Raw genomic sequence first — 19319 nt, 5'->3', positions numbered from 1 at the left:
AGGCAGAGCCCTCCTGACCACTCCCAAACAAATCTTTTTATCTATCCTGCCTTTCTTCTCCCGGAGAAATACATGTCCTGATGCCTTTAACATGCCAAGCACATTCTACAACAACTCACGGAAACTTCTAACATTTGTCTTTTCTGGAAAACGTTCAGTTCATTTCCTTCACTGAGATTTTTCCTCATGTGTTCAAATATGTATAGATACCCTGTCGTTTGCTAGTTTTTCTCTTCTTTTTCCCCTTCCAGAATTTACCGGCTTAAAATCCATACTGCCTCCACTTCTAAGTGTTCATTTCCCATCATGCTACCGTCAGCCTTCTCTGTTTTCTACTCTCAACGATCAAAGTAAGAAGATGTGCGCTGTGCGGCCCAGCTGCCGCCTCTCGCGTCCTCTTCGGCCACCCAGCACGGTCGGCTTTCTCACCCTCTTCCGGACGTTTGTTTTCCTCGCTCCCCGTCCCCCGCCCCCTCTCTCAAGTCACGCCCCCGCGCCCTCCAGCCACGCCCCGCGCCCCTCAGCCCCGGTCTGCGCCCTGGCCCCGCCCCACGCCCTCCAGCCCCGCCCCACGCCCTCCAGCCCCGCCCTACGCCCTCACGCGTGCCGTGCGCCCTCTACGCCCCGCCCCCGCCGTTGGTTCTGCGGCGGCTGGGGCGGAGGTTCCCGGTCGTCGCCGCAGTCCAGGACTTGCGGTTGGGATTTCTTTCTCCTCCTTTGGCGCTCGCCTCACTCCGCCGCCTCCACGCCTATTCCCTGAATCTGTGTGTCGGGCTGAGTTATGTGTGCGTGGGTTCCTGTGTGTGTCTGCACCCGTGTCCCCGTGAATGGAGGCCCCCGAGCTGGCCCTGGCCGCGGGCTCTGTACTGACAGCCTCATGTATGAAGTGCGCTTTTCCAGAGTTCTAGGTTCACACATACACTTTAAAATGTTGTGCGGTGTTTTGTCGTTGTTGTAAATTAAATGGAAAACCACTGGCAGATTCTCCCTACGTACGTACACCCAAGAGATCGAGTTCCTTTTCTTCCAGAGATGGTAGATAGAACAAAATGCAAAGTCCAAAAACAGATCTGCACTTTGTATAGGAATTTACTATATTTAAAAAAGTGTTGTTTTAAATTAGTGCAGAAAGGATGATTCATTCGCTCAGGGAAGGGTATTAGATTAGTCAGATAAAAGCTTGGGAGAAAAAAATTACATCCCTACCACCCTAAGTGCAAAAAGTACAGGTAGGCTAAAAGATTGGAGTTCTAAGCCAAACCCTACCATGATAAAATCAGATGACCTTGAAGACAAGCCCTTAATACCTCTGAACCTCAGTTTTCCACTCTATAAAATAAGCACTTAAACCATATATTTGCACTGTCTATTAAGGTAGCCACACGTGGCTGTTGAATACTTAAAATTTTAGTCTAAATTGAGATATGCCTGTAAGATAGACACTGGGTTTGGAAGACTTAGTACAAAAAAAAGAATGTAAAGTCTCTCCTTAATAATTGATATCAATTGCATGTTAAATGATATTTTGGATATATTGTGTTAAATAAAATATATTACTCAAATTTCCCCTCATTTTTCTTTTCATGTGGCTACTGAAAAATTTAAAATTGCGCATGGGGCCTGAACTCAGGAGCGTGAGATCAAGACCTGAACAGAAATCAAGAGTGGGACACTCAGCTAACTGAGCCAGCCAGGTGCCTCAGAGGCTTGCATTGTATCGCTATGGAACGGTACTGCTGTATAATATTTAAGGCCATCTCAAGCTTTAAAAGCCTATTGTGAGTATTTTACAGTGATTCCTTGTATTTGTATAGTAAATTACATCTTCTACAGCTATTTTATGGTATATTGTCTCATTTAACTCTCAGGAACTCTGTGACTTAAGGCAGGATCACAATGATTATCGCCATTTCACAGATGGCAAGGAAACTAAGCCTTATTAAAGACAGTTCCAAGGTTCATATGATGGAATCAGGACTAGAGCAAGTCCCTCCTCTGCTGTGCTCCAAGGTTGGATTCTCACATGTGTTTCATTTTATATCTGAGGCATATATGGAACGTGATATTTCTATTAGAGTTTATTTGAGTAGCTGTGATCTTCAGAGATCACACCAGGAGTGTGTCTGGGTGCTAGTGGGGGTGTGTCTGACTTGGGGAAGGAGGTCCCTTCTTTTGACCTGTTGTTTTTCTCCCATCTGGGAGGTACAGGTAAGTCTCAGTTAGAGATAAAGCTGAAGGGAGCTTGCTTCTTTAGGTCTGAAACTCCAGCTTCTACAGAAACTAAAGAGAAGACATAAAGAAGCAAAAATCCCAGAGCAACAAAAACAAATCTTGAAAGAGACCTATGTGGCTAAAGAAACAAGCATCCAGAACTGCTCCTTATAGGTTTCCTAACTTGCTTCTCTGTCTACTCAGAAAATTTTACTGCCATACTTATAAGAAAGCAAGGGTTATTTTTCCTCCAAGAGCTACAGACTAGCAAGTCCAGAAACAGATCAGCGATTTATATAGGAAGTGATTTATCTTCAAATTGGTATTTAAATCATAAAGAAAGGATAGAATTTATTTAAAAATGTTCTTTGAACATTAAGGGTTGGGGAAAATAGCACTGAATTCCTACCACACCAAATCTAAAAACAGTCTGGAGAGGTTTAATTGGAAAAATTAAATATTTTCTTAATGTAAAATATAAGATCATGGTTGTGCCAAAATAAAGTTTAAGGTAATTTAAAAAATAATAATCCTTTGTTGTGAAGGCCTTTCTTCATAGACTTGTCAGTGTCAGAAATTATGAAAGAGTTATCAGGCTTGATGTTATAAAAACTAAAAACTTACATTACCTAATTACACCATCAGTCAGATAAGGAAGTATACTTACCATATGTCATAGACAAGTGTTCCTACTCATGCTATAAAAGAGCATCTACAAATCAACAACTAAAAGAAAACGGGAAAAGATGTGAACAGGGAGTTCACCGAGGGAATATAACTGGCCAATATACACTTGAAAAGAGGGTCACATTAATAGTCAAAGTAATATAAAATACCTTGATTATTTTGAATTCTCCAACTCTTTTGGTAATGTTTCATATTAGCAAAGACTTAAAAAACCGTAATAGCCACGTTGGTGGCAGTTAAGAAAAATACACTCTGCTGTAGGTTGAATGTTTGCACCTCCCCAAAATTCTTCTGGTTTCAAACCCAATCCCCAGTGTGATGGCATTTGGAGGTTGGGCCTTTGGGAGGTGATTAAGGTCATGAGGGTGAAACCCTCACGAATGGGATTAGTGTCCTTATATAAGAGACCCTAGAGATCCTTCTCGCCCCTTCGGCCATGTGAGAACACAGCAAGAAGACTGCCATCTGGAACAGAACCAGGAAGAATGCCTTCACCAGAATTTTACCATTTTGGCACCCTGACCTTGGACTTCCAAGACTCCAGATTGTAAGAAATAAATCTCTGCTGTTTATAAACTGCCCAGTCTATGAAGAGACTGACACTCTTATACATTATTAGTATGAGTATAAATATGAAATATTTTTGTACTTATATATAATCTTATTGGAGTAATGAACTTTATGCCTGAAATGGTTGGAAACTAGGAGAACAGTAGCTTTCATATTTAATGTATATATTCTTTAACCCAGTAATGTTGTTTCCATAAATATACTGATAAAAATCTGTGTCTCTGCTGTGTGGTGACTAACATAACATAATAGAATAAAATTTTTAAAAAATCTGTGTCTCTATATGGATATTTATTGTAGCCAGCTTATGATATAGCAAAAAAAATTGGAAATAATTTAAATCCTAAGTTAAATAAACTATTTAAATAAATTAATGTGAATCCATTTGATGAAATGCCCAAAATATATTTGTGTAAAGAGTAACAAAGTAGTATGTACATTATTGTAAAAAATGGTGTGTTTGTAAATGCAAAGAAAAATGATGCTGTATTGTATTCTGTAGTAGTATTTTTACGAATGTTACAAATAGAGAACATTTGCATTTTCTGATTTATGTATTTCGTATCATTTCATTATTTAAATGTTAAAATTCAGAAAAAAAACGGTCTGAACAGAACATTAAGAATACAACTATTTTACCGGAGTTGGGCAACTAGCTATACCATAAACCATGGGAAATTGTTTACATGGTAGATGGTGGTATTTATTAAAACCCAATGTCTTGGGCGCCTGGGTGGCTCAGTTGGTTAAGCGACTGCCTTCGGCTCAGGTCATGATCCTGGAGTCCCGGGATCGAGTCCCGCATCGGGCTCCCTGCTCAGCGGGGAGTCTGCTTCTCCCTCCGACGCTCTTCCCTCTTGTGCTTTCTATCTCTCATTCTCTCCCTCTCTCAAATAAATAAATAAAATCTTTAAAAAAAAAAAAAAACCCAATGTCTTAAAAAAAAAAAAAAACCCAATGTCTTTTCTTAGTTTTTCATCATTTTTCTTCTCTCTGTCTAGTCTAGAGTTTTGTCTACTTTGGGTGTCCAAGAAATTTCTCCCTTAGTTTTCCTTTACCCTCAAGTCCTCTTGATTTGATCTTAACTCATTTTAAGAAATTTACCATTAGGAAGCAATCAACAGTGTGACAAAATACACAGACAAGGGTGCTTGTCATAGTTACACATAAAATGTACGTGTCTAACACTAAGGGGTCTACATGATACATTGTGAAAACTGAAGGGCAGGTCATAGGATGTATACTGTAGGACTCCATTTTAGTATATACTGACTGACATCTATAGGAAAAACACTGGGAATATATATATTAAAATGATAACAGCAATTATCTCTGTTGGTTTATAGGTTTGTTTCCCAAATATCTAATAGTGAACATATTTTTGAAATTGAAAATGCAAGATCCATTTTTTTAAATTGTGGTAAAATATAACAAAATTTACCATTTTAACTATTTGTAAGTATACCAATAGCATTAAGTACATTCCCCGTGTTGTACAACCATCACCACTATAAATTTCCAGAACTTTTTCATCATCCCAAACAGAAACTCTGAACCCATTAAACGGTAATTTCTCATTCCCGCTTCCCCCAGTCCCTGGAAACCTTTATCTTCCTTTCTGTCTCTATGAGTTTGCCTAGAGTGGGTACCTCATATAAGTAGAATCATACAATATTTGTCCTTTTGTGTCTGGCTTATTTCACTCAGCATAATGTCTTCAAGGTTCATCCCTGTGCAGCACGTATCAGAATTTTGTTCTAAGGATGAATAATATTCTGTTGTATGAATATACAACATTTTGTTTATCCACTCATCTGTTGATAGATATTTGTGTTGTTTTCACCTTTTAATCCATTATTTTAAAAACAGTTCTTCATGTAGCTTCTAGGGCCTTGTGAAGTTCTTATGTTTTTGCCTACAAAATTAAGCTGATAACTAGATTCTCCTTTTTTATTTTTTCTTATTTTTTTAACACTTTATTTTCAGTGATCTCTACACCCACCATGGGGCTCAAACTCACAATCCCAAGCACGCTGTACCGGCTGAGCCAGCCAGGCGTCCCTAGATTGTCCTTTTACAGAAAAAAAAAAAAGGCCTCTTATGTTAGTAAACGTTCCTGAGAGGATTCTTTGGTGCTCTGTCTCTCAAGTTCTTCTTATATTTTTCTCTCTTATTTTTCCTCAATGCTCAAGATTTATACAGTTTACTTTTATTGGTGAGATAAAACTTATACATGAAATGCTTTTAAAATAAGATACCAATAAAGAACTTAATTGTGATGCAGACTTTGTCCAGGCAGAACTCAGAGGAGGGAGGCATCACCCAACTGAACCCCTGGTTAGGAAAATCCATCCTGGAAGACAAGAGATTCTAGCTGGTCGGAGTTCCCACCGGAGGGCCAGAGCCTCTCGGCCTCTCTGCTCCAAGCAGTTGAACTTACAGCTTGAAGTGGATAGTTTCTCTTATAATCTCTTGTGATGTTTTTATGTGGAAATTTTCTTAATAGGTCATCCATTATCCTACTAGATACTTTAAGAGTTAAAGTATTAGGAGTAAAGTATTTAGGAGTTAAAGTATTAAAGTAACATATTAAAGTATTAGTAAAGATAATGGGCGCCTGGGTGGCTCCGTTGGTTAAGCGCCTGCCTTCGGCTCAGGTCATGATCCTGGTGAACTGGGATCGAGTCCCGCGTCGGGCTCCCTGCTCGGCGGGGAGGCTGCTTCACCCTCTGACCCTACCCCCTCTCATGTGCTCTCTCTCTCATTCTCGCTCTCTCAAATAAATAAATAAAATCTTTAAAAATAAATAAGGTATTAGTAAAGTTAATGAGAAATTAAACAGCTACGGGGAAAGAAGCCTCCCCTAGAGAGAAGACAGATGGAAAGGAAGTGACATTTGCTAAGCGCTTATTATTATGAAGTACGATTATTTCTTTCAAAGAGCGTTAAAATCTGGTAGTAGAGTACCATCTGAAATGACTCAACAACCCATTTGAAAAAAGGAGCATGCGATGGTTTGGCCTGCCTACAAGTATCTTATCAGGGGACTGCCTGAAGTGCAGGCTTTAACCAGATTGAATGTGGCCTATCACAGTTCTAGAACTTTGTCTTCCATTTCACAAACATTTACTGAGTGCCAGACATTATTCTAGATGCTGCAGAAATATCAGTGAACAGTTCATGCACTTACAAAAGTTGCATTATGATGGGAGGTTGGGGTAAACACAAAAGCAAACAGTCCTGATATTCACATAGCCTGATTTCAGGGGACAACTCTGTGAAAAACGTGGTGGGTTGTGAAAAGAATACTGAAATCGAATCAGGAAGTCAGGTAGGTAATATCTGCTCTTCTACTTAGAAGCCTCAAAGGAAGACGTTTTTGGTCCCTATCTTCTTCAGTAAAATTAATGGCATTAAATCAGTTGGTCACTAACATACATTACCCCTGACATCCTGTGATTTCTTCACTTCTAATTCTACCGAAGTTTACAGCATCAGCTCAGCCCCCACACCCACTGCCTACCACTCTGCAGACCTTCCGTCTTGCGGGAATATTCTGAAACAGAACGTCTCACAGTTACCACATCCATCGGTTAGTTTAATGCTATTGCTATGGTCCTGGACAGACTTTAGCTGTTTGCCCCAGATGGATATGGATTCAGGAAAGAAACCAGAAATGCACAAGCAGAAACAGATCCTGGAGCTGCCCGAGTTAGAGAACTTTGGGATCCATCCTTTTGGGAAAAAAGCAGAAGCAATACTGCACAAAGGACCATGAGAAGACAGCCTCCAAAGACCTCAGGAGAAAGGCGTGAGCTGTGGGAGAGGGAAAATGATGAGGTGTAGGGTAGGATCAGCAGCCTTGAGCCAATTCCATACTCACCAAACTTTACCAATCCTGTATATGGCTTAGTTAAAAAAAAAAAAAAATCAGTCCCCACTCCCATTATGTGTATGTGAATCTCACGTATTACATCAACCCCAGCTCTCTCCTCGCCCTACGATGTGGCAAATCTTTGGGTCAAAAACCAAGGAGGAGGAAATATTCACCATTATTGGCTCCAAATCTGGAGGCAAAAAGACCCTTTGCTCTTGGACATCCTTCCTACCCACCTGCCTTTTTTTTCTTAATCTGTAAAATAAATCAGTACCCATGAGAATTTGGTGAAACACTGATTGCTAGGTGTTCATTTTACACGGACTCTAGAAATTGGGCAGGTGTCATATTCCCATTAAATCCCTGAGGAAACTGAACAGTCCAATAAATGTATTGACTCAGACGTGAATTCTGCAGGGAATAAAGAAACAGGAAACATGCCTGTTTGAGGTCATCATGTCCTTCTATGGAACTGAATGGATGGATTTCTATAACCCTCTAAAGCAGTAGGGGAATATTAAGAATGTGTCACTGAATGAAAAGGTAGACTAAAACTAGGGTCAGATTGAATTCTACTTTGCAAAGCAAAAGGCATTTTGGGAGAATTTGGGGAGCTCTGTTTCCTGGATCCTAATTTGAGTACAGGGACAGGCAATGGTGCTCATGAACTTTCTCTTTGATCCTGTTTTGAGGCTGCTCAGCAACCCCTCTCCTTTTTTATAGGATTAATTGATTTGATTGATTTAAATTAAAAGACCTGTTTAGAGCACTTGTAGGTTTATAGAAAAATTAACCAGAAATACAGACAGTTCAAGGGCACCTGGGTGGCTCAGTCGTTAAGCGTCTGCCTTCAGCTCAGGTCATGATCCCAGGGTCCTGGGATCGAGTCCCGCATCGGGCTCCCTGCTCAGTGGGGACCCTGCTTCTCCCTCTGCCTCTGTCTGCGGCTCTACCTGCTTGTGCTCTCTCTCTCAAATAAATAAATAAAATCTTTAAAAAATAAAAAGAAATACAGACAGGTCAAAAAAAGAAAAAGAAATACAGAGAGTTCTCACCTACTGAATCTCCCTCTGCACACAACTCCTCCTGTGATTTACACCTTGTATCAGTAGTACATTTATTACAATTGGTAAGCAAATATTAATTCATTATTATTAACCTAAGTCCATAGTTTACATTACAACATTCTTTGAGTTTTGATGACGCATGGTGATATGTGTCCGCCCTGACTGTGTCAGACAGAACACTTTGCCCTAAAAATCTCCTGCACCCCACCTTTTCATCCCTCACTCCCACTCTGAACCTCTAGCAACCACTGATCTTTTTACAGTCTCCATATTTCTACCTTTTGCAAATGGCATATAGTTGGAATCCTACAGTATGTAGCCTTATGCATTTAAGATTCTTCCATGTTTTTTCACGACTTGACAGCTCCTTTCTTTTTAGTGCTGAACAATATTCCACTGTCCAGGTGTACCACCGTTCATCCGCTCACCTGTCGAGGGACATCTTGGTGGCTTCCAAGTTTTGGCAAATATGAATAAAGCTGTAAGAAACATTGTGTGCAGGTTTTTGTGTTGATATAGCAACTTACCTGGGGAAATATCAAGAAGTCCAATTGCTAGATTGCATGGGCAGGCGATGTTCAGCTTTGTAAGAAACTGTCGAACATTCTTCCAAAGCGGCTGTACCATTGTGCATTCCCACCAAAAAGGAACATGAACCCCTGTTGGCCCATATTCTCACCAGCATGGTGTTATCAGTGTTCTGAATTTTTTTTTTATTTTTTTAATTTTAATTTTTTTAATTTTTTTTTTTTGACAGAGAGAGATGCAGCGAGAGAGGGAACACAAGCAGGGGGAGTGGGAGAGGGAGAAGCAGGCCTCCCGCGGAGCAGGGAGCCCGATGTGGGGCTCGACCCCAGGACCCTGGGATCATGACCTGAGCCGAAGGCAGACACTCAACGACTGAGCCCCCCAGGCGCCCCAGTGTTCTGAATTTTAATAGGTTTGGCGTGATATCTCATTGTTATTTTAACTCGTTATTCCCTAATGACATAGGCTGGGGAGCATCTTGTCATGTACTTATTTGCCATTGTAGATCTTTTCTGATGAGGTGTCTATTCAGATCTTTTGCCCGTTTTTAAATTAATTGATTTTCTTACGGTTGTATTTTAAGAGAATCTGTATGTTTTGGATACCAGTCATTTATCACGTATGGGTTTTTTGGTAAATTTTCCTCCCAGTCTTTTTATTCTTTTAAAAACTCTACCTTTTGATCGATCTTTCCCGTTGGGCATATGGAGAAAAACCTGATGATTTGACCCCGTGAGTATTTCTTGTATCTGCCTCATTCTTTCTGTCTCTGACACTCTCACTCTAGGCTAAAGCCCTGGCATCTCTTGCCTGGATCATAATAACCTCCTAGCTGGTCTCCCACACCCATTTTTACCTCTCTTTAGGCTTCTCTTTATACTACAGGCAGATAGATGTCTTAAAAATACAGATCTACGCGCGCCTTGTCACTGTTTAAAACCCCTTGGCGGTTCCCATTGCTCTTTGGGTAAAGATACAAACTCGTAATATTAGCTACGAGGCGCACGTCATCTGTTCGTTCCTCGCTTCTCCAGGCTTGCCTTGTCGCAAGAGATGTCTCTTTCAGTGTTAGCCACACTCACCCTTCCTGTCCTGGTAGGTTTTACGTCGCCTCCTGCCTCAGGGCCCTTCCACACCCCCGTCCCTCTGCCCAGACTTCTTTTCTTCTCCTTTTTTATCTGTAAGTTCATTTCCTTCACTCTCAGCTCCGATGTGCCTTCTACTCTTAGAGGCTGGGTATGTGCTAATCCAACCTTTTACTCTTTATAACATTTATCACAGAGCACAGATGTGTATACATCTGTGTACTTATTCGGCTCTTGTAGTTTTTCTACCAGACCATAGGCTCCGTGAAGTCTGGAAAAGTGCCCATGCGTCGTGGTGTCTCCTGAGCCTGGGACACGTGAAGACACTCAATCAATATGTATTAAGCAAGTGAGTGCGTTTCTGACTTGAAGGCTGGAAGTTTTATCAGAACAAGGCTATTTCATGCCTTTCTTCTTCCTTAGCCCTGTCTTAGCAGGACACTAATGTCTCAGAATTGCTCTAACTTTCGAAGAAGCAATGTATACTGTTATGACAGCCAGGACCCAGGTAAGTTGCGATAAGTAGATTTATCTGTTCCTTGGTTTATTTATTATTTCAATTCCTGAACACTGGTATTCTTCCTTGATTCTGGTACTCTACGGACTAACCAATAACTAACCAATTAACCAATGACTAGTCAAGTTCCTGCACTGGAACTTGAGCTCTATTTTTTGGTAGATACCTAGATATAATACTTTGTGGTAGAAGCAGTATCTGAAAGGAACGTTAACCACTCTTCTGGTGTCTTCCCCTCACTGTCCTTCTCTACATCTAACTGTCTTTCGTGCATGCGGCTGTCCATCTTCTGGACTAGTCATAAGCACAGCTCCGTTCTTGGCCCTGCTGGTAATAGAAAGTGTGCACTGGATCAGGCCCTTGTCCCCTTGCACAATCATTACAGAACCGTTAGCGTTTCTGTGTATACACACACATCCACATGCATTTATACATACATATTTATATGTACACTTAAGTGTCTGGTTAAATGGGCAAGGTAAGAGTTAAAGGAATTTTGAGAAGGGAGAGGGTCTTGCAGGCTGCAGAAGGCAGGGAAAGCTTCATATAACATGTGGGATTTGCAATAGGTCTTGAATCATGTGTACAAATCAGGGTGTTACAGGCAGAGTGGGAAATGTGATCAGCGCTATGATGATAGGAATGAGTGTATCACGTGAGAAAGCCAGAAAAGAGACTGAAGCTACTGATAAAAACATAGGGTGAGGCCAGAGGGCGGAGGACCGTCAACAAGCCCATTCCCTGTCCCCTAACAGGGGTTCCGAGAAAGAAGTTTGACTTGATGAAAGAAGTGGATATATAGAGGAGGAAGGAAGTTCCTGGAAAGTGCCAAGATCGTTTGTTTAGGGAAACTGAAAGATAGCTGTACCCCTGAGGCAGATTTGATTCGGGATGGATGTAAAGAATTTGTTCTCATCCATATACCATCAGTCAAAACAGAGAAGTAAGCAAAGGCCCAGGGCAGAACATTCAGAAAGAGTTGTTCATAAGGGTTACAGGGGCCCCTGGGTGGCTCAGGCGTCTGTCTTCTGTCTTTGGCTGGGGTCCTGATCTCAGGGTCCTGGGATCAAGCCCCGTGTCGGGCTCCCTGCTCAGTGGGGAGTCTGCTTCTCCCTCTCCCTCTGTGATCCCTCTCCTTCTGTGATTGCTTTCGCTCTCTCTCCAATAAATAAATAAAGTTAAAAAAAAAAAGAGTTGCAAAGAGAATTCACACAGCCAGTAAATGACAGAACAAAGAATCAGCGTTGGTATCTGAGTCTGTGGTTGATGTTTTTCTCACTATGCTACTGTGGTCTATGATTTAATTTGGGTAAACGAGTTCACCAGTGAATCTAGTACAACTCAAGTCCTGCCATTGGCATTACCTAGCATACTTCCAGAAATAACCAAACAAACACTGATGTTTTGGCCCTCTGTTCGACAATTTAAATCAGAATTTCAGCGAGTTGGGCCTTGACATCCCTATGCTTTAGAAACTCTCCAGCTACTTGCATTGTTCATCCGGAGTTGAGAACGTGAAGTGAACTCCTTCCCTTGCTATTTTTGCATACCCTGGTGTCCTTCCTGGAATGCCTTCAGTACCTTTTGTCTGTACCAAAGAATTTCACGATTTCTTTATTTGCTATATAGTTTTGAAATTATTTCACATGTAAAATTTCCAGTCCCTTGTGGACTGGTATTCTTTGTTTATTTGTTTTTGTATTTCACATAGACTCAAACACAGTACTAGATATAAAGTAAGAATGAATAGACTTGGCTTGTCTTGACTCAGAATATTTTATTCTGTCATAACCGTATCTTGCTTTGCTTTGTTTTGTTTTGTTCTACATTCCATTCACTTCCTGGGCTGTAGCCCTTCAGTTAGGCGATTCTGGATTTGTTTGGTTTCTCAGGAAGCAGTGACATTCAAGGATGTGGCTATAGAATTTACCAAGATTCAACTGGATTCTGAACAGGAGGGTTTACACTGGGATATGATGATGGAGAGTTATAGAAATCTGATCTCATTGGTCAAAAATTCCTTTCCCCTTTGAAATGTCTTTGCCTCTTTTTGACTGTTAATAGTGCTGACATATCACAAGAATTTAATTGACTTCTCTCTGATGCGGGGTCAGAATAATCAGATATTTCTAAAGCACATTTTAAGCTAAGAGACTAGGTGCTTCAGCTTTCCATTACCCAGATGTGTTAGTTTGAAGTACGGCTAGAAACTAGCCAGTATGTTGACTTACAGGACACTATCCTCTTTACTATAGACCAGAAACTCCCTTTGAAGTACTCCTCACTGTCGACATATAGTAGGAAACATACTAGAGCTTAATGGTTCAGAGCTTAGGTTTGGGAGTTCATTCATTATGAAACCCACCAGTGTGTTACCCTGGGCATGTCACTCAACCTTTCCAAGGCCAAGTTTTATCTAAGACAAAATAGCACATTATTTGGCTACTTCTTATTCTCCTAGCAAAGAAAAAATACATTACATCATAATATTTCTGATCACCTGTCTCTACCCTTGCTCCCAGCTAGTGCGATCTCTGTCTAGGGACATATTAATGTCACTTTGCACTACCATCCAGACCTTTCCATGTACCGTCTATTCCAAAATACTCAAGTTTATGTCGAAGACCCTAAGTGGATTTTTTGACTTTGAAGTCTCCAAGATCTTATTTTACTCAACCAACATTTTAAATCTTAATGTTTCACTCCTTTTCCTCCTGAAGAAGAAATTCTCTCTCAAGACTGTGACATAGAAATCCTGCCTGCGTTTCCAGCTTGCTGGCCCACTCTACACATAAGCCAATTAGATAGGTAAGTGATTAGATGATAGATAGATAGATAGATAGATAGATAGATAGATAGATAGATGATAGATAAATACAGAAATGGGGAGATCTCTATAGAGAGGGACTGAGGTAGAGAGATGAGAGAGAAGGAGATGTATCATAAATGTTCTGCTTCTCTGGAAGAACCATGACTCAAACAACCACTGACATTTTTTAGTGTCTTGTTACACAGCAATAGCTAAATGTAGCGACAAGGCTAGAAGTTGTCTAACAGACCTAATTACATCCAAGTTAATCCTTTTAGGTAGAATATCATGTGCTGTGTACTTGCTGTGACTTCATCAGGAAGCACATAATGTTCATTTGTCCCGTTGTTAATGATGTTAAATTTGATCCCTAGTTTCAGTGGAGACATGAGTCTCTTCTTTGTAAAGATTTGATTTTCTCTTTGCAATTAGCAAGATAGCTCTGCTCTCCTACTTTGGTACATGAGAATATCCAATTTCCCAGGAAGGACACTTTTACCCGATAATTTGAGGTTGCGTTGATGAGCCTCTAGGTTTTCCCTTCTTAGTTGTTCTTCCTGGTATCTTTCCCATTTAATGTCTTCATCTATACAGAATCCTTTTAGGGCCTGTTAAGGGTCAGCAAAAACTCCCTTTTTGAACTGAAAATAAATTCTGTCCGGATGTCCTTTTTTGGATTATATTCACACTAACTCGGGTAAACAGCAGTCCGGCGCCCTTCTCCCCACCCAATCAACATTCCGAAATTCCTCTCTAAGAATAATATCCATATTATCAAAACTTGTTTTGAAAACAAGCATAGGAACAACAAAAATCGTGCGGGGACAGTTCTTCAATATATATACCCAACGAAAACTTCATTCGTAAAGTGTATCGCACAGTGTAGACTGGAAAAATGAAATGATCAGGTCTCATAAGACAGCCGTTCTCACCCCCGTCTCTGTGGCGCAATCGGTTAGCGCGTTCGGCTGTTAACCGAAAGGTTGGTGGTTCGAGCCCACCCAGGGACGGCCCCTCCCATTTAAGGACAGCGCTTAGAGCTTGCCTTTTCCTTCCAAAACTTTATATGACAATATTGTTTCTGACCATTCTCACAGATTAAATGAAAATCTAGCTAGCATACTTAGCCAGATCGTCTTTGGGATAGGGGTAACATTCTCTTGTTCAGTGATTAAAAACTTAGCAAATGCGTTCAATACCCTGAGTCAGATCCTCGGGTAGGGGGCCTTGGACATCCCCAAGACACTGCGAACGAAGAATGCTGGAGGCTTCTGTCTGGGATATCTAGTTTCCAGTGACTGGTATTTTTCTAAATCATGTTTCCTCGCTTATAAATCACAAAAATGGTCGCTTACACTTTATTCATAAAAGGCATTTTGACATTATCTACCAAAATTACTCTGCGAGTTCACTTCTGGAAATGTATACGATTACTATATTTGTACAACTAAAATTGACCCATGTCAGAGTCATTCATGGCCACATTTAAAAAAGAGAAAATTTAAGTGTAAAAAAGATGTTCTCCTGCCCTCGAAGGGCTTAGGCTCCAGGGAATCAAACTGACAGTTCTGGGTAATTCATTTTCTTCCACCCATTCTTATTTTCATCTCTCACTCCACCTGATTTACCCAGTTCACCAGGCACTGGGTGTGAGCTCTTTGTGCAGAACTATGCTGACCTTGAATATACTGATACCTTTATTTCATTCAAAAAATTAAGCCCTAATGTGTTTTATTTTTTAAGTTGTTAGCGATCTAAGGGGAAGAAGTTTCTTAATCTTGATATTCTCTTTATCTAGCAAAGGGGGCAATGGGCACTGAGAATTCTGATTAAATGAATAGGTTATCAAATTCTGACACTGGATTTTTCTGGCTCACTTGGAAGACACCATGACCTGAGGAAACAATCCACATGAAACAAACTCACAACTCACAGAAACCAGGGTACAAGTTCCTAAGACTGAGGGTGTAACATTACACACGTCTCTGTTGATGGGTATGAGAGGTATAGGCATTGTGGGAAATGTTACACCAAGTAACCATTATTTTTTACTGTATGGTTGTCTTTATTCTCCCAAATAAAGCACACCTACCAAATAAAATCTTAACATGACTAAGATTTTATTTTAGAAGCAAAGAAGTGGATTAGTCCACTTCACCCAAAGAACAAATGAGTAATTATATTGAGGACAGTGGGTTAAAAAAATAAAAAAAAAAAGTACAAGCAAAACCCAAATTATTATAATCACTCTACTACTTCCTGTAAGTTTAATGAACTAGATATTGACCAGTTCTTTTTAAGATTTTGAGAGAGAACATGAGCAGGGGGAGAGGCAGATAGAGAAGCAGACTCCCCCTGAGCAAGGAACCCGACGTGGGGCTCAAAGGCAGAGGTTATCCAACTGAGCCACCCGTGTCCCTTTTCTAACATTTTTTTAAGTCATCTCTACACCCAGCATGGGGCTCGAGCTCACAACCCCAAGATCAAGAGTTGTATGTTCCAACTGAGCCAGCCCCGTGCCCGACCAGCTTTAATTTATATATTTTATTTATTTTGTAATTTAGTTTAGTTTACTCTGACACCAGTTTTCAGTTTCTCTTAGGGGCTTACATAGATTCTTTGTGGCCTCCAGGGCTGCTCTGCATGTTGCTTATGAACCCTCCCTCATCTAAGGCCTACTTCACAGAAGTGCACCTGTGGGGCATCATTTGTGCCTGACTACCTCCCAGGCTTTGCCTACTTTTACGATGGTTTGAACCCAACACTACATCCACAGACCTTTGTTTCCAAAAACAGGACTACACCAGGCTCAGTCAGACTTCTGTTCACTTTTCAGGACTGATCTGGAAAACCTGGTGAAAACTGCCCCATCTCTGAAGCGTGTTATCTGGAATCAGCTCCATATTAAGCACTGCTTCCCTTCCCAGACAGAGTCAACCATGCCCTCCCATGGCCCCTACTCTACCCCTTATATACATGTACCATGATGCCTGCAATACCTCTAAGAAATAAATTTCTTAAATGTCTCTTTCTAGTGGTAACTCTTAACACCAAGGGCCATGTGTCATTACCTACTATCCCTATGTCCTCATATAGTGACTTAATAAATGCTGAACTAGATAATTGACAAAATGGGCTAAGAAATTAATCTGATAGCTAGAAAAGGGTCCAAGCTGAACTGGGGGCGTGGGAGAGGAATGGTGGCTCTGAGACCAGGAGATGAAGTTAAGGGGAATGAACAGGACATGAGAAGATAGAAGTTAGAGCTTATAAAATGCCCCCCACCCCCAATAAACTACAAAGGCATATAAACACACACTTTTTTTCTTTACATGCATTTGGAAGGTGGCTCCCCACCCAGTCCCATCCCACTAACCCCTGGCCCTGTTAATCTTTGCTAAACAAAACCGATGTTGCTGCTGCCCTTCAACTACAGTTGGTAGAAGAGCTGCCTGGACTTGACATTATCACTCTAGCTTGAAGTAAAGGCTCTTCCTGGGTCCAGAAAGTGGGACTTTTAGAGGATCTCACTGGGGAGGAGGCGGACAGCCAAAAATCAAACAAAATTGGCATCTCGCAGTAGTCACACTCTTGCTAGTATGAATTAGGTGCCTCAGCCAGGCAGGAGGAGTTGGAGGGGGACCAGAGGAACACAAGACATCAATGTCTAAGCACCCGCCAGACTCCTGGTCTTAGAAAGATAATATAATCCTTATCAGCAGTCATTATCAGGTAGACAGGAAGCAGGGCCAAGAAATGGAAGGGGTCTGTCCACCCTTCAGGAGTCCCTGACTGGTTAGGGTTCCTCCACGCTCGCTGAAGGTGGTGGCGCTCCAAAGATCTTGGCAAGCAGTCCTCGGCTGGAGCGAGCCTGGTCCTGGGCATTTGCCAGGCGAGCCCGTTCACGTCCCCCTGGCCGAGCCGCCTTCCGGGCTCTCAGCTCTTGCTCAGTAGGACGCTGGGCAAAGCTCCAGCTGCCATTCGGGCGAGCAGAGTCCCCCTCAGCGGCAAGGAAGCGCTGTCCCCGTTCCACGCTTCGAAGATAGAAGTCAGTCTCACGCTTGGCCTGGGCAACCTCGGCCCTCAGGCGCTGCCTGCGCACCTGACGCTCAAAGGCAAGATGTTCGCTGAGGTGGGACCACGTGAAACGGTGCAAGTACTGTGGACAGGAAAACAAGAAAAGATCTGGGTAGGGTACGTCAGGAATGGAGAGGAGATGAGAGAGTGGGGCCAACAAAAGGGAACGAGGCGCCTGGGCTGGGAAGGCAGAGGACGAGACGAGGCGGGCAAGCCTACCCCTCACCTTGAGGTTCCACAGGTCGTAACGGAAGGGGCTGCGCCTGCGGGCTCCCATGGGCGTGTTGTGAAGACTGGCCGCCACGCGCTTGGCTACTCGCTTGTCCCGGAACTCCACCCAGCCCTCGGTGTAGTCCTTGCTGTACCTGGACCGCTTTTTGCCTCCCGCGGCCGAGGCTGCTGCTGCCTTCTTCTTGCGCCTCACGAACCCGTCTGAGCCAAAGACATAGCAGTGGTTTAGGAGGCCGACGTGGCACCCAACTAACTTCACCCCCCACTCGCCCGCGGGCCAGGATCCCACCTCAAGGCCTCTGCGGGGAAGAGGGCTGCAAGGTCCACCCGCGCCCCGTACACCCTTTCCCTACGTCTAACTCAGTCTTTTCCTCAGCCGTCAACTCCTGCACCAGATCGGCTCTGCACATGCACACGCCCCGAATCCCAATTCAATTAGTGCCTCTAGGAAAGCTGGGGTCAGCTGATCATACACTGCCTCTAGACCTGGGTCACGATGACAAAGGGGATGGGTTCAGTTCTGTGAAGGAGCCTCTGAGGCTTTTATCCAGGGCGTGCTCATTTCACAAGCCGGGAGATTGGGCTCAGGAGCGGGGGGTGTGCGGAGCAGACACTACAAGCCAAAGGTAACTATCCGAGAACTACTCGGCGCTCACCGAGCTCCCCACACCCAATCCCGGCCCCCCCAAAGGAGCCGGGCGCCGGCCGCGAGTCCCGCGCCCCCACAGCGCCTCGGACCCGCGCAGGCGAGCCCACCGCCGGCGAGCGCCACCCCCCTCCCCGCACAGCCAGGGCCTGCGCTCTTACCCTCGGGCTGGAAAAAAACGCGCCCGACCTCGCCGTACGCGCTGAGAAGGTTCCGTACATGCAGAGGCCGAAAGCGGGGCGGGAGGTGGCCCAAGTACACAATACCCGGCACCACCCGCTTCTTGGCGCCACAAGCCGCCTCTTCGGATTCCTCCTGCCCCTCCGCCGCCTCTGGTTTCTGATCTGTCCCTTCCAGGGGCTCCGGCTCCGAAGCTTCCCTCTCCAGCTCCTCCGCGTCCATGCCGCCGGAGACGACAAGCACGGCAGCCGTAAAGCGCCGCGCCGTCTGCCGCACAGCGCGTGCGACGGCCGGCGGGAGGGGGTGGGGCCGACGGGGCGGAGACGAATGGCAGGACCAGATTGGGTGGAGAGAGCGGAAGTGGGGGCCGGGTCAGCCGCGGGATTCGAAGCGGGGAGGCGGGACCTGAGGCTCGGGCGGGGGGAGGGCCGAACTGGCGGGGCTCGGGGCTGGAGAGGCCGGAGCCGAGCGGGTAGGTCCGCAAGTGGACGTGCCCTAGAGAACGCCTCGGCGAGATGGAAAAACGCGGGAGGCGGGCTCTTCTGGAAGTGTGGGAAAGCTTTGGGGAGTTGGGAGATGAAAACAGCATTTTACCCAGGGGACCCGGGTGCGACTCCGGCTGGGGGGTGATTCGCCTTTCAGGTTGACTTAAACGTCAGTATATAAAATCGTCTTGAGTTTTGAAATGTGAATTATTTTTCAAAATTTAACTTCGAGTTCTGAATGTTTTTTAAGTTTTGAAAATGTAGCTTAACTTTGCCAATACAAGTTCTGGAGACTTAAGATTTTTGAGTACTTCAGTTGTGACCTCATTTAGTTTAAAACATTTTGTGT

The 19319-nt window shown here is 43.3% G+C and overlaps 1 protein-coding gene and 1 non-coding gene across 2 annotated transcripts; one reads left to right on the top strand and one right to left on the bottom strand.

The window, feature by feature from the left end:
- Nucleotides 1–14287: 14287 nt before the first annotated feature.
- On the top strand, nucleotides 14288–14361 carry TRNAN-GUU. The gene has a single exon. It is a non-coding gene; the product is annotated as a tRNA-Asn (tRNA).
- Nucleotides 14362–15796: 1435 nt separating this feature from the next.
- On the bottom strand, nucleotides 15797–18740 carry ABT1 (activator of basal transcription 1). The gene is made up of 3 exons (XM_027602219.1): nucleotides 18467–18740; nucleotides 17655–17860; nucleotides 15797–17510 (listed from the first exon to the last, which is right to left on the bottom strand). Exons 1-3 carry the CDS (start codon nucleotides 18705–18707, stop codon nucleotides 17148–17150), a joined length of 810 nt encoding a protein of 269 aa, XP_027458020.1. The 5' UTR covers nucleotides 18708–18740; the 3' UTR covers nucleotides 15797–17147.
- Between the last annotated feature and the right edge of the window lie 579 nt (nucleotides 18741–19319).

Source organism: Zalophus californianus, chromosome 7 (genome assembly GCF_009762305.2).
Source record: "Zalophus californianus isolate mZalCal1 chromosome 7, mZalCal1.pri.v2, whole genome shotgun sequence".
Classification (NCBI taxonomy): domain Eukaryota; kingdom Metazoa; phylum Chordata; class Mammalia; order Carnivora; family Otariidae; genus Zalophus; species Zalophus californianus.
Note: the sequence above shows the minus strand (reverse complement) of the source record. Positions and strands in the feature narration are given on the sequence as shown.

Excerpts from the sequence above, each read along its gene's own strand:
- ABT1 (XM_027602219.1), bottom strand. The coding sequence starts at position 18,707 with ATGGACGCGGAGGAGCTGGAGAGGGAAGCTTCGGAGCCGGAGCCCCTG. Across the intron at positions 17,861-18,466 it reads CGTTTTTTTCCAGCCCGAGG|ACGGGTTCGTGAGGCGCAAG; the intron begins GTAAGAGCGCAG and ends TCTTTGGCTCAG. Across the intron at positions 17,511-17,654 it reads ACGACCTGTGGAACCTCAAG|TACTTGCACCGTTTCACGTG; the intron begins GTGAGGGGTAGG and ends TCCTGTCCACAG.